Below are 15,839 nucleotides of genomic sequence, written 5' to 3'. Positions count from 1 at the left end.
GTCTAGTTTCAAATGAAATCAAATACAACACATTTTGAATTCTGTAAAATGATAAATTTGATTCGTAGTGAAGAGTGGTCAGATTAGTCAAACAGTGAAACAGGGGAAACTTTAAGAAAAATCTGGTATTGATTGGCCAAGCCTAAAATTCTGAAAATTTTATGGATGGAAGATATACGAGTCTATATTCAGGGAAAATTAACGGTAAGTGATTTGGAGTTTTGTAGCTCCAGTTATAAATAATTTAGTAACTGCTGCTCAGGAAAACAGCTCGTAGTGAATATGTGATTTTGTTGTAAACATTAATGAAAATTTGCCAATGAATTATTTATTGATTATTATAAAGCTTACTATAATCTATGTGTGTGAAAGTCGGATCAATATATATATTATTCTGAAAGTAATACTTGAATAGTCGATTAATGACTATTTTAAATTTTGTTGAACTTAAGCTCAAGAGCAAAGGGGAACTAGATCCGATAAAGGGAAGGAAAAAGTAATTGAATAGCCATTGAAGTCGTTCGACAACATCTGAGGTAAGTCTTCGAGTAATGACCCTACTTGAATTATATTGAAATGATTAGTCATACTATGATGGATAGTGGAATGTGCATAGAGACTATGTTATAAAGCCAATTGAAATCATGCTCTTTGTGTGTGGCTATTGAGCCGAAATTGGAAAGGTTTAATAAATGCTTTGTGTTTGAGCCTTAGTAACGAAAGTGAAATATGGATGTGTCATGATTGTTGATATATGTGTGCATGAGCATTTGAATGATATCCGGGCTAAGACCCGAAGGCATTTGTGCGAATTGATATATCCGGGCTAAGACCCGAAGGCATTTGTGCGAATTGATATATCCGGGCTAAGACCCGAAGGCATTTGTGCGAATTGATATATCCGGGATAAGACCCGAAGGCATTTGTGCGAATTGATATATCCGGGCTAAGACCTGAAGGCATTTGTGCGAATTGATATATCCGGGATAAGACCCGAAGGCATTTGTGCGAATTGATATATCCGGGCTAAGACCAGAAGGCATTTGTGCGAATTGATATATCCGGGCTAAGACCCGAAGGCATTTGTGCGAATTGATATATCCGGGATAAGACCCGAAGGCATTTGTGCGAATTGATATATACGGGCTAAGACCCGAAGGCATTTGTGCGAATTGATATATCCGGGATAAGACCCGAAGGCATTTGTGCGAATTGATATATCCGGGCTAAGACCCGAAGGCATTTGTGCGAATTGATATATCCGGGATAAGACCCGAAGGCATTTGTGCGAATTGATATATCCGGGCTAAGACCGGAAGGCATTTGTGCGAATTGATATATCCGGGCTAAGACCTGAAGGCATTTGTGTGAATTGATATATCCGGGCGAAGACCCGAAGGCATTTGTGCGAATTGATATATCCGGGATAAGACCCGAAGGCATTTGTGCGAACTGATATATCCGGGCTAAGACCCGACGGCGTTTGTGCGAACTGATATATCCGGGCTAAGACCCGAAGGCAATTGTGCAAGTTGATATATCCGGGCTAAGACCCGAAGGCATTCGTGCTAGTTGCTATACCCGGGTTAAGACCCGAAGGCAATTGAGCTTGTGGTTATATCCGGCTAAATTCCGAAGAAACTTGGGTTTGAATGTGAGCGTTTTGTGCTGCAATAAATTCAATTAATACGCTCGATAAACCCAAACGATAAGGTATGTTTGCATGTGCTTCGAAAAAAAAAAGTCGATTCGCTTTAAATAATATTCGTTCAATCGACTAACAAATTTTCGGCTTTTAGATAGGTTGATACCTTGTGTGTGTATATGTTGATGAAGTGTGAAGTAAGTATGCTTATGAGAATGTGAATTAATAAAGTGATTTATTTAGCTATGTGAATGCAATACTTTAGTCAAAGCCGATTTCATTACTTGAAACTTACTAAGCTTTAAAATGCTTACCCCGTTGCTTTGGCTCTCTGTTTTATAGATATTGTTCGTTAGCTATCGGATTCGGGATCACCGAAGTCGAAGTCATCCACACTATCAAAGCTCTTTTGGTACTCTTTTAGTTGAACTCTGGATATGGCATGTATAGGACTACCCGTTTGTTGTGGGTCATGGACCCTTTGGACTTGTATAATTTTGGTTAGCCATGCGAAAATGGCTTATATATGTTTGAGTATAATGTTATAATCATTTAGTGTGAATATGCTTGACAAGGATTGGCCATGGGAATGGTTAATCACCATCATCATTTGTGTTACTCATGTTAAAAGGGCTAGTTGAATTATGGAAACTATGAAATAGGTAAAGTCTACCTTAAAGGCAGATGCTGACAGTAGCAGTGATGTAGATTTGGGAAATCACTAAAAATAGTAGGAATGGAATTAAATAGTGAATAAATTATGTAAACGAACCCTGATGAATCTATTTTCATAGGAAAGTAACGAAATGATCATATGGACAGTATGTTAAGCGATATTCAGGTTCTCGTGAGACAGGGCCAGAACAGTTTCTGGATTCCCTGTTCCGACTTTGGAAATTCATTATAAATTAACCAGAGATAATTAGGAGTCATACCATATATGTATAGATTTCTCTCTGAGTCTAGTTTCCATAGAAACAAACGGCATCAGTATTGAAGCTCTGTGCAGGGAGATATCCAAGTCGTAATGCGCAAAGGTCAGTGTAGTCGATCCCTGTAACATGGGGGACTTTGACTAATAAACTGTACTAATTGGCCTGACCAAAAATTCTAGAAAAAATATGTAGATGGGCATATGAGTCTAGTTTCAGGGAAAAATCACGAAACTGATTTTCGAGTTGTGAAACTCAAGATATGATTTTTAAAGCGACTAGTATGCAGATTGGGCAGCGTCTGGGAAATATTTTTATAAGGGGTTTAAAGTCTGTTAACACCTCGTGTTCGACTCCGGTGTCGGTCTCGGGTTCGGGGTGTTACATAATGTATGTAAGTTAAATATAAGTACTAAATATATGTTTAATAATAATTCAAATAATATACTTAATATGAAGAAATAATAATACATGGCAAGGTATTATAGACATGATAGATTTTTTTATTTAAAAACTTATGTATAAAATAAACACATGTGAAATTAGAAAATTATATACATACTATTTTGCTCAAAAATACTTAAAAGAAATACTAAATAACATACTAGGATAACATAATAAGGAGACATATTTCAGAATAACAATTTTATAAATACCAAGATGGATTTCCAAAACAATATCATATGTACATAAAGACATGTAAATTAAACATAAGTTAAGAAATATTTTAAATAATTTATGTATATAAATATATTGACAACATTTATTAATAAGGTATTAAAACAATGTAATATAAAAAGAATTTTACAACATGCAAAACAATAGTTATTATAAAAAAACTAAAAAGAATGATTAATATACAAATATATGTAAAATATTTAAAGAAATAAGATACATGATGTAAAAAATAATCTACAATAATTATACAAATGTAACAAACAAAATTATTTACATGTATTAAGGCATACACATATTGAATGTATTCTAAATTAACCGATTATACAAATATAAGACTCAATTAAAAATGCATCAAGATAAGAAGGATAATTTGTAAATAAAATGACCATAAAATAGATCAATGCATAACATGCATAAATATATAGGGACTGATATTGTAAATCCTCCCAAGCCTAAATCACATCACTGTATCATGAATTTAAATGAAAATGCGCTCAAATCAGTGAGCCAAATTGAAAAACAAAGCAAAGCAAAAAGGATGCAGTCGAAGCCCCATGCGAATGCAAAGGACTTAGCGCGCAAATTTCCCTTGCATACAAAATTGGTGCAGATCTGATTCACAATTCGGACCAATGCGCGGACCTTCATGGCCAGCAAACGCTGGCGTTTTGGCTTTATGGGTGATTTTAAACCCTTTTTCCTTCAAACATAACCTGATTTTCTTTATTTCTTAGTAGTAACAGCAGCCATTAACCCCCAATTGATAGGGTTTCACTTGGCTAGCAGTCGACATGCAAATAGCTCCATCAAAGGCCGACGACATGCGATCAACGGCCAAATCCTTGCCCACGCAAGTCGCAACCATAGAGATCCGGTAAGCCCCCCTTTCTCCTTCATTTTTTTTTGTTTTAAAACAACCTCAAATCATATTTTACTTCTTCGAAAACTAAAAAAAATAGATAAAAAAAGATCGAAGAAAACGTTCGACCCTCCCGGAGTCTCTTCATTCCTGAGACGTGTGGGTTTTCATCGGTATCGACTTATTTCTTAACAAAAAAATCATGCCAACTAAAGAGATAAATCGAAAGAGAAAAGAAAAGGAAAAAAAACACTTGAGATCACCTTTGATATCTCTGATTTTTCTATATTCTATGGATTTGCATAAACGTATAGTATGCATACAGTGTGTGTATATTCTGTGTGTGTAAAAATTGTACATTACATCACTGGCTTTTATAGCCAAATTTTCAAAATAAATAAAATCTTAAAGATCTTATTTTCCTGCTGTCATTTGCTGTGAAATCTGTTATTGGCTCCTTCTAGTGTATTCTTTTGCAGGTACGGAGAAGATGACCCGGGGATCTCACGTGAGAAGCCGTTCCTCTGGTGCCCTTCCAGTGCATTCCAGGAGCTTTCTTAACTGCTGAAATTTTTCCTTTTTGGGCTCTTTCGGGTTTGGGCTAGATTTAGGATATGGGTTAATTAGAATTGGGTTTTAGGACTTATTGTGTTATGGGTTATTAAAAATGGGTTTTAAATTTATTGGATTATATGTAATTGGGTTAAAGGTTTTTTGGGTATTGGATTAAAAAAATGTATTTGGGCTGTTTTAATTTAGTTTATTGTTTTTTTTTTGTTTTTTTTGTATAAGCCCGGACAAAAATTGGGCCTTACAGCCGCCCCTCTTTGCTCATTGTCATGTAATGAGAATAGAGCAAAGACTTCAAATTGGGCCAATTTTGCTCCAGTTTTGTTGAATTCTGACTGTAAGTAAATAGGACTGGTGGCTCAAATCTGCTCCATTGCCGATAAGACTTGCCATTCTCGATTTGCTCCACAACCTAGAGAAATAAAGTTAGTGGCTAAAATCTGCTCCATCGCGGATACATGGATATAAGATTCATCATCTACGAAGATCTGTTCCGCTGCAACTTTAGGGAGACAAAATCTTCAATTCTTAGTCTGTTTCCTTGTTACCTCAGGAAGATGAGGCTTTGAGGCTTAAATCTGCTCCATTGCCAGTACATGGAGATAAGATTCGCCTCTTCCATTCTTCAATCTTCAGTCTGCTTCCTTGCTACCTTAGGAAGATAAGACTTCAATCTTTAACTTACTCTCTTGCTACCTCAGAGAGATAAGGCCTTGAGGCTTAAATCTACTCCATTGCCAGTACATGGAGATAAGATTCGCCTCTTCCAATCTTCAATCTTCAGTCTGCTTCCTTACTACCTCAGGAAGATAAGACTTCAATCTTCAACCTGCTCTCTTGCTACCTCAGAGAGATAAGGCCTTGAGGCTTAAATCTGCTCCATTGCCAATACATGGAGATAAGATTCGCCTCTTCCAATCTTTAATCTTCAGTCTACTTCCTTGCTACCTCGGGAAGATAAGACTTCAATCTTCAATCTGCTCCATTGCCGATACATGGAGATAAGATTCACTATCTTTGATCTGCTCCGCTGCAACTTTAGGGAGATTAGATCTTTCATTCTCAGTCTGCTTCCTTGCTACCTCAAGAAGATAAGACTCATTCTTCAACCTGCTCTCATGCTACCTCAGGGAGATGAGGCTGGTGGTAAAATCTGCTCCATTGCCAATACATGGATATAAGATTCATCATCTACGAAGATCTGCTCCACTGCAACTTCAGGGAAATAAGATCTTCAATCTTTACCAATGTTGCTACACTGCCCTCCGGGGGACCTATCCTGTAGACTCCATTTTATATGCATATGCTTATGCCAAATAATTGGGATGATATAATCGAAATGACCCAATGCCCCTAAATAAATGTGTTATGAGTAATATATGCAAAAATGAGGATGATTCCATTTTAACAATTTAGGGTATCGTCACTCGTTGCTCATTAATATGCTGTTACTGACGCGTTTGCTCAACCATCATCTTGACGGAGTATCCCAAAGAAATACCTATCATGTCTGGCGAGCTTGCCCCATTGTAATTCCAACGTCCCTTCTACTATTCTTTTTGAGACAAAACATTGCAACTCATAGCTGAATTTTCCTCTTGGTCAATTTGCTACCTCACTCCTCAAGTGTTATAGCCAAATGTGCATTTTGCTCTTTGTGTGAATACAAAACGTCATTTCCTTTTCCTCGAGAATAAAATTGCATCATTAATACTATATCCTGCCTGTTTGCTCCATCATCATTTGGACAGAGATCTCAAAAAGGCGATTTATCCAAATATATCCTTGAACTTGAGCATATTCTAAACAATTATTCCACTTCAGATTCTTGCATTATCTAGAAACTCCTAGAGTAATATGCAAAACTTCTATTGTGAAAACATCACTAGTTCATTCTTCATTATGTCAATGCAACATGCTTGCAATCAAATCGTGATAATGAACAAGAATGGAATTAATCTTGAATTCAAAGTAAACTATCAAAAGAACAACAATGGCCATTAATTTGGGAATGTATATCTTGAAAAAGACAGGATAATTCAAAGATAACCAATTTACTGAAAATGAAGACTAGGTACCCTTGTTATCACAACCTGAGCTTCTTTGTACAAACTTCTTGAACACCAATTCAAGCTCGACATATGTTTAAGAGATCAAAAGCACTTTGTCAATGCCCCAAGATGCAACATATCCCCTTCATGGTTAATTCCAGTATATCAAGATCACAACCTCCTCACTTTGGATCCATATTTTCCTGTTGTCATTTGCTGTGAAATCTGTTATTGGCTCCTTCTAGTGTATTCTTTTGTAGGTACGGAGAAGATGACCCGGGGATTTCACGTGAGAAGCCGTTCCTCTAGTGCCCTTCCAGTGCATTCTAGGAGCTTTCTTGACTACTTGAATTTTTCTTTTTTGGGCTCTTTCGGGTTTGGGCTAGATTTAGGATATGGGTTAATTAGAATTGGGTTTTAGGACTTCTTGGGTTATAGGTTATTAAAAATGGGTTTTAAAATTATTGGATTATATGTAATTGGGTTAAGGGTTTTTTTGGGGTATTGGATTAAAAAAAAGTATTTGGGCTGTTTTAATTTAGTTTATTGTTTTTTTTTTGGTATAAGCCCGGACAAAAATTGGGCCTTACAAGCATGATAAGCATCTTAGAGTACTGCTTCAGATTCTACGTGAGAAACAACTTTACGCTAGGTTGAGTAAATGTGAGTTCTGGTTGCTTGAAGTGACCTTTCTAGGGCATATGGTTTTTGCTGAAGGGATCCATGTTGACCAGAGGAAGACTGAGGCTATACTTGATTGGAAACAGTAAAAGAACGTATTTGAGATCCGTAATTTTCTAGGTTTGACGGGTTATTACCAGCGGTTTGTCGAGGGGTTTTCTCTTATTGCAGCTCCGTTGACTAATTTTTTGAGCAAGGGAGTTCCTTTTGTTTAGACTGATGCACAACAGTCGAGCTTTGAGAAGCTTAAGTCTATTCTGACTCAAGCTCCTACTTTAATAAAACCTGAATTTGGTAAAAAGTTTGTGGTATACATTGATGTGTCGCATTTTGGTTTGGGTTGTGTTCTGATGCAGGATGGTAAGGTCGTGGCTTATGCATCCCATCAACTTAAGACACATGATGGAAATTATCTGACGCATGATCTTGAGTTGGATGCGATGGTTTTTGCGTTGAAATTTGGAGGCACTACCTGTATGGAGAGAAGTGTATTATTTACACTGATCACAAGAGCCTCAAGTATCTCCTTACCCAGAAGGAGTTGAATCTTAGGCAGCATCGATGGATTGAGCTGCTCAAGGAATATGACTTCACGATTGAGTATCATCTTGGTAAGGCCAATATGGTGGCCGATGCTCTCAGTCATAGGGCGATGACTGATTTGAGAGCAATGTTCACTCGACTTAGTCTGTTAGCTGAGTTGAAAGTTAAGCTGACTAGGGTTGATCATATTTGAATTAAATAATTGGGGGATGAGTCACTGGGTTTGTGGTTTTGTCAAGTTGAGGGTGGCAGTACTCTAGATTTTGGGCTGAATAATGAGGGTGTTCTTTATTTTTGAGGTCGGATCTATGTGTCGAATGATTTCGATTTGAAGCAGACAATTCTGAGGGAAGCGTATAGTAGCCTTTATGCTATGCATCCCGGTGGTAATAAGATGTATCGCAACCTTCATGAGTTGTACTGGTGGCTAGGTTTGAAGTGCCAGGTGATAGATTTCACTGCTCGTTGTCTGATGTGCAAGCAAGTTAAGGTTGAGCACCAGTTGCCTTTGGGTCTGTTACAGCTAGTTAAGATTCCCTTATGGAAATGGGAGCGAGTGACGATAGACTTCATTAGTGGGTTGCCCTTGACACTCACTAAGAAAGATTCTGTTTGGGTCATCGTGGATCGATTGACCAAGTCCATTCATTTAATTTCGGTTCGGACAGACTTTTCTCTGCAGAAGTTGGCGAAGCTCTGTATTTCCAAGATTGTAAGACTATATGGGGTTCCTATGTCGATTATTTCTGATAGAGATCCTCACTTCACTTCTTGACTCTGGAAGAAATTACATGAGGCTCTGGGTTCTAGATTGGACTTTAGTATTGCATTCCATCCTCAGACCAATGGTTAATCTGAGAGGGTAATTCAGATACTGGAGGATATGTTTTTGGCTGTGTACATGATTCTGTATGTTTGCATACTTAATTCTGATGGGTTACACATTGAGTTTTCGTAAACTCACATTTGATGTCTGTTTTGTCAGGTAATCCACAGGCTTAAGCGGATTGGTGCGGCAGAGACTTAGCACTGACCACACATCCATCAACTATTTAAACTTAATTATTTATGGTTTATTTATGATTTTGGTTTACATTTGAGAGTTTGTAAATCTGGGACTCTCTAGACTTTATGGTTTTATAACTACTGGTTTTGGTTTTATATGTTTGATAAATTGCACGCTTCAACAAAACGTTTTTCTTTAAAAATCACAATTGATACGCAAACAAAGGTTTTTCTAAAACATGACTGCATTTTCAAAATATAACTGTTTTAAGGCTTCCGCTGTAATAAGTTTTTGAAAAATGAACTAAATAAACGGTATTTTCAATTAAAAATGTGAACGTTTTGATAAGACAACTCCGTTTTCAAAACCCCTACCTTGTGACACTTCCAAATTCGACCATAACATCGTAAATTTCTAAAAATGTTCAATAAATGCATTTCCTATTAAATCGGGGTTTTAAGTAATAAAATTTTTACGACATTTTTAGAAATTTACGAAAATTGGATTTTCAACCGTTTTAGGTAACATCTCCAGATTTGGTCATAACGTCTAGGCCAGATTTTGGGTGTTACTAGCAGGAAAACACGCCCAATTGGTTGTACTTTTCCTTTAAGTTGCAAATTTTGACATTTTTAATATAAATAGTTTCTTTGGTCAAATGATTAAATGCTAGTAGTTTTTTCCTTAAGTCCCAAGTTTAATTCCTCTCCCACTCACATTTATACTTTTTATTTCATGTTGTTTTAAGTTTTTTTTTTAAATTATTATTTTTAACATATAAGCTTCCTTAGTTAAATGGTTAATAATAATTTCATCCTTGAGACTCAAGTTCAATTTTCCTTTTCTAAACACATTTGTAATTATTATTTTATGTTGTTTCAAGCTTTTTTTTAATTAATAAATATATTGTTTTCAATTTTTTTATTTTAATTCATCTTTTTAAATATTTTTAATTATTAAATCTTTTATTCAGAAAGTCAAATAATAAATATGTAATTATATAATAAAATATATTTTTTACATATATCATTATGTTAAAATTATTTGAAATTAATAACTCATTTATATATAATATAAACATCAACTAATTTGTTTGATATATTTTTCTTTATATATAATATTTATATGTCAAATATTTATTTTCTCCAAATAAATTCTGGGTATGGTTATTTTTAATATTATAAAATGAAATAATTATTTCAAATATATTTATTGTTTTTATATGTAAAATATTTAAAGTATCATTATTTTTCATCTTCATTATGGGTTTGATATTTCAAATATTTTTATAAGTGAAATATTTCAATTAATTATTTTAAATATTATTATGTTTATATGTGAAATATTTTAAATACACATACAAAAATATATAATACTAAAATTTACTACACTCATAATATGGATTGAAAAATAAATATTACACATAAAAATTATATTTACTAAAATAATCATATTTGTAATAATTATTTTATTTTATGAATAAAAGAGTTATTAATTAAAAAAATTAATTAAAATAAAAAATAAAAACAATATATTTATTAATTAAAAAAATCTTGAAGCAGCACGAAATAAAAATTACAAATCTGTTTAGAAAAGGGGAATTGAACCTGAGTCTCAAGGATATAATTATTATTATTTAACCATTTAACTAAGAAAGATAATATATTAAAACTATTAATTAAAATTTAAAAAAAACTTAAAACAACATAAAATAAAAGGTACAAATGTGATTGGGAGAGAAATTGAACGTGAGACACAAAGATAAAATTACGCATTCAGCTGAGTGCGCTTTCTTACCAACTGTGCAAAAAGCACGCCCAGCTAGACACACTTTCACACGCTCCAAAAACAACATATTCTCCTAAATTTTCAAAAACATTAACTATTTGACCAATAAATTTTTTTTTGCATATATATATAGCCTATTTGTCCTAATTGGATCATGCGTCCAAATGTACCTAAACAATTAGAGGTTTTTTTTTTTTAGCTGTTGTCACAACCAGCGTTTGATTTCACGACTTTAAATATATATTTATTTGTGGAGAATTAAAAATTCATCTAAATAGAAACTAGTAAATGAATAATTTAATATTAAATATAATATTTATTAATAATATAAATAAATTGATTTGATTTTACATAGATACAGAACTCATATCATTAAAAAATACAATAATATTTAATAATTCATATATTTATATATTTATATCTTGTTAGGTATATTCCCAAATGCTACAATTAGGAATCACAAATTTATATTTTTATAAAATTTGAGTTTAACATATTTTGATAATGCAATGTATAATGCTGTGTTCTCTTTAATTTTTAGAATTTTGCCATATTTTCATTTTTATTATTAATATTATGTTTCTAGTATAATGTTGGTATAATATAATGTTGTTACCATGTTCAGACTTATTTATTTACATAAAATAATTTTTATTTATTAAAATATTAATTTTTTATACTCATTAAATTAAATATTAGATACAGTGTTAAAACATATTATACTCCTAAAAAAATGTAAATTTGAATATTGAAAACAACATAATTGAAAGGAATAGTTATAAATACTGAACATAAATCATAAAACGGATATGAAAAGTATAAAAAAGAATCAAATAAATGAATCTAACATTTATTATTTTAAATATTCGTGAATGAATTTTAAATAAAATAAAACTTTTATGTTTCTAGTTCAAAGAAGATTCAATAAGGAAACTAATTGTGCAAAATTAAATATGTGGTGAATGACAATTAGTTAAGGAAAAGGAAATTGAGTAGTATCATTTGGAGAGGATTATTGCCTTAGATATTGACACCAGTCTATAAATAATGTCTAGCCTAAACATCAAACAAATCACTCCCACATCAAACATCGTTAGTGAAACAATGGCGTCTTCAGCTCTGACGGGTAAGATTGAGGCAGATGTAGAGATTAAGTCTTCTCCTGGACAGTTCCATGAAATGTTCGCCCACAAACCGCACCATGTGCACCATACTTGCTATGACAAGATTCAAGGATGCGATTTACTTGAAGGTGAATGGGGAAAAGTTGGTACCATTATCAGTTGGCGTTATGTGCATGGTATGATATTTGAACATAGCAAACCCAAAAATCTTCTCAAGCTTTTTGCTTGATTTCTTTACCTTTTTATCTGTTAATTTTAATATCAATATCGTATATCAAAACAATATTGTTTGTTCAGATGGAAAGGCTAAAGTCTCAAAGCAGCTAGTTGAAGCGATAGATCCTAGTAAGAACTTGATCACTTTCAGAGAGATAGAAGGAGATCAACTGAAAGAGTATAAGAGCTTTGTAGCCACGCTTCAAGCTTCGCCTAAGAACAAGGGTAGTGGCAGCATAGTGCACTGGACTGTGGAATACGAGAAACTGCACCACGGGATTGCACATCCCGAGACTCTGTTGCAATTCTTGGTGGATGCCTCCAAGGACATTGACGCTCACCTCACCCAACCAAACTAAAGGATCGATTAAGAACATCCGATGTCCGTACTGCTCACTACTACTACCTGAAGCAGTACTAATCTAATTAAGAATAAATTGACAGCTACCTTACTTCTTTGTTTCAATTCGAATATGTATACACGTTTGGATCAATATGCTGTCAAGGAGAGGGAGCTTTATTTTCTTAGTATTTGTTGTTTAATTATGTACCAGGATGAATGTATGAACCATGTGCTTGTGTGTTATATTTTGTAATATAAAAGTATGGTTTGGTTACAATTTTTGTCAGAATTTTATTGATATTTTGATAATAAAAAACTAAAACTTACCCATATCATGAAATATATGTACTAATCTTCAACATTTCAGTATTTTCATTCCAACACTAAAAATTTACCCAAAAAATTTGAATTTTGTTATTTCGGTTCTGAATTTAATTGTGGTTTGAAAATTTTTATTAATTTAATTGTGGTTTGAAAATTTTTATTGTTGTAATAGTGTAATTATAAAAAGAACACTGGAGTTTACCAAGAAAATTGAAAATCATTTTAAAAAAGATAATTTCTGAATCTGCATAAAAAATTAGAGACAATCTTAAGTACATACGAAAATTTTAGTACCCTTGCAATGTCTAAAAATCAATACCTAGGCGTTGTTTTTTATTTGAAAATTATAAATCCGAATTCAATATCCAATCGTGATCCCGAACAATTTCGAATATTAAACCAAATTTTAAAACTCAAAAATATAAATTATAACTTTATAGTCGAAAAAAAGGCAAATTGTATTTACTCAGGTTTGAAAGGGCATTTCAACGGAAAGAATAATAAACGAGATTGTATCCATTGATTTTAGCAACAATCACGTCAATTATTTTATTAATGCTAAAATGTTGTCTCATGCATCTGAAAATTAGTGAAACTGAATTTCATGCGTGTGCTTCTTTTAAACTATGATCAAATAGGAGTATAGTAATGATAGCATAGCAGTAATCATATTAATAAGCATGTCAAAGGTACCATCATAGCATACATGCATTTACAAAAATAGGAAACATATACATTATATACTGGCACAAGACTTTAAGCTTAGGCACAAGTATTAAACACAGAATTATGTATAACATGCATATTATATAATTATAATGATAAAAGTCATCCACCACATGTTTGAGATGAAGAGATATATATAGCAAACAGCACACCAATACTCACTATGTACGGTCTACACGTTGAAGAAAACAATTAGGTTGATATATATTATATTATATATCACTTCACAAATCAACCTAAGTAAGCTTAAATCTTTGCATGAAATCTTCTATCTTTATGATATATTAACACTTTCATCGTTGCCCTTGCATGAAAATTCATTTGCATGTTTCACTGTAATCATTTTAAACCCTAAACCATCACGTTATACAATATCACAGAAAAATTCTCTTTAACAACGAAAAGAATACGGAATACAAAAATCCTTTTTTTTAAAATAAAAAATAAAAATAAAAAGCTAATATCATGTTTTCTTAAGATGAAAAAGTCAAACATTAAAAATTTGGCACAAAAAATTTAAAAAATAAATATAACATATTTTATTAAATACACATAATACATTAATAGAAAATTTAATTATACATACAAGTCAAATCGAATCCGCACTTTGAAAAATCTCAATTTAGATTTTGGAGGCTAAAATTATATTATCTTGATGGCCAAAATTTTATATAATGTTATTAAGGGATCCTTTTGTAAGACCCCTTTTTATTATTATAATCTTAATTTTAAAATGTATATTAATGATAACTACAAAGTCTTTTCATACATCACCAAATCCCTACAACACCAAATCTCTAAGAAAGTAACTCAGATTTTCAAACTAAATTTTTAATAGTAAATACCGTTATAACAAAGATATTAAATTGAATCAATTTTGATAATTTATGAATTTTTTTGTAAATTAACCAAGTTTTTTTAAGATTAAACTAATATTTTAATTAACTGTTTTAAAACTCCGATAATTTTATTAAATTATTTCAATAACTAATATAATCTCTCGAATTCGAATCTAACATTTAAACCGAATTAGAGATTACAACTATAAAGCTTTTCATACATCCACCAAATTCCTATGACAACATTTATTTGTTTTTTACGTAGAAAATGTTGAATTAATTTGCTGGACAGCATTGCCCCACTCTTTGTCAGATATTGTAGATCTGCTCTATTATTAGCTATCGATATTCTAAATTATGGCTAACGTGATTTGTGATCTATTTTCATATTTCTTCGATAATGATAGTAGTATCTTATGGGAGGGAATTATTTACTTTTGAATGAATTTAAATATATTTTACATATATATTTTTTTATAATTAAAATTTTAATAATTTAATCCTAGAATTTAATTCTGGAAAAAGCAAATTTGTGTTTTTCCAAAAGGGTTATCTCCGTCTCCATTTGAATCTCTGATCTGTCAAAATTCTCTCCAGATTTGCAGTCAATTCATCTACCTGTAATTATCTCTTCTCATTTTTCTTAGTTTTTATAATCATAATTAATATACGTATATTTCTACGTAATTAAATAAGTAATTAATTCATTGAAATCGGATCTTTGCCTCTCATTCCTTCCATTTTGATTTTCTCTTTTTCTATTTTTTTCGTTAAATTGGATGAGCTTTTATTCTCAATTTTATGATCTATCTATATTCTTTGTTTAATTGATTATGAAGTTTTTGCTATTTTTAATGAAGATTTGTCATTTTCAGGTATAATAATTAGTGCGAAAGATGTTTTCAAAAGAATATAATTGAAATGTTTTCTCATTAGGGAAACAAGTTTACTGGTAAAAACTATTTCTATTTCTGGTTTCCCGTCGGAGAAAGGAAAAATGTTTTATTTATGTTGTTTTATTTATTTTTTTGTATTATTTTTTGGTTAATAGCATTCAGCCTTATATTTTTTTTATGTACAAAAAATTGAAAAGGAATAAAGTAATTTAGGCAATTTCCTCAAAGTTTTCTCCCCAAGTCGAAGAAGTCCTAATAATTTAAGACTGTTGGGGTGGTTTTCGTTCCTGTTTTGTTTCCTTCATTTCTGCTTTTGATCCCCCGTTTTTAGGAGAGAAAAGAAGAGAGATTGAATGGAGAGTGTAAAATGACGAGAGTTGGCTTTATCTGAAATTTTCTCTTGGATTGTAGTTACTTGTTATTTCGATGTAACCAAAAAGATTATATAACACCCTTAACCCGTAACTGTCATCGAAACAGGGTTATAGAGCATTACCGAAGTTTATAGAATAAATACAGATAATTCATATCATTTACTATTTATATCTGAAAATAATCATACTATCCCTTGAATGGACCCTCGAGGCCCAATTTAAACATTAGAATCAAGTTGGGACT

General features: G+C 32.4%; 1 protein-coding gene and 1 long non-coding RNA gene across 2 annotated transcripts; both read left to right on the top strand.

Moving 5' to 3' along the window:
- The first annotated feature begins 3,542 nt into the window (after positions 1 to 3,542).
- LOC107886288 (uncharacterized) lies at positions 3,543 to 5,013 on the top strand. Its single transcript, XR_001680701.2, has 2 exons — positions 3,543 to 4,129; positions 4,594 to 5,013. It is a non-coding gene; the product is annotated as an uncharacterized lncRNA (long non-coding RNA).
- A 6,787-nt stretch (positions 5,014 to 11,800) lies between these two features.
- LOC107886286 (MLP-like protein 43) lies at positions 11,801 to 12,710 on the top strand. Its single transcript, XM_016810188.2, has 2 exons — positions 11,801 to 12,053; positions 12,175 to 12,710. The coding sequence occupies exons 1-2, from the start codon at positions 11,801 to 11,803 to the stop codon at positions 12,450 to 12,452; spliced, it is 531 nt and encodes a 176-aa protein (XP_016665677.2). The 3' UTR covers positions 12,453 to 12,710.
- The last annotated feature ends 3,129 nt before the right edge of the window (positions 12,711 to 15,839 follow it).

This window comes from Gossypium hirsutum, chromosome A03, assembly GCF_007990345.1.
Source record: "Gossypium hirsutum isolate 1008001.06 chromosome A03, Gossypium_hirsutum_v2.1, whole genome shotgun sequence".
Taxonomy (NCBI): Eukaryota; Viridiplantae; Streptophyta; class Magnoliopsida; order Malvales; family Malvaceae; genus Gossypium; species Gossypium hirsutum.
The sequence above is the reverse complement of the archived record's forward strand: the minus strand, read 5'-3'. Positions and strand labels throughout refer to the sequence as shown.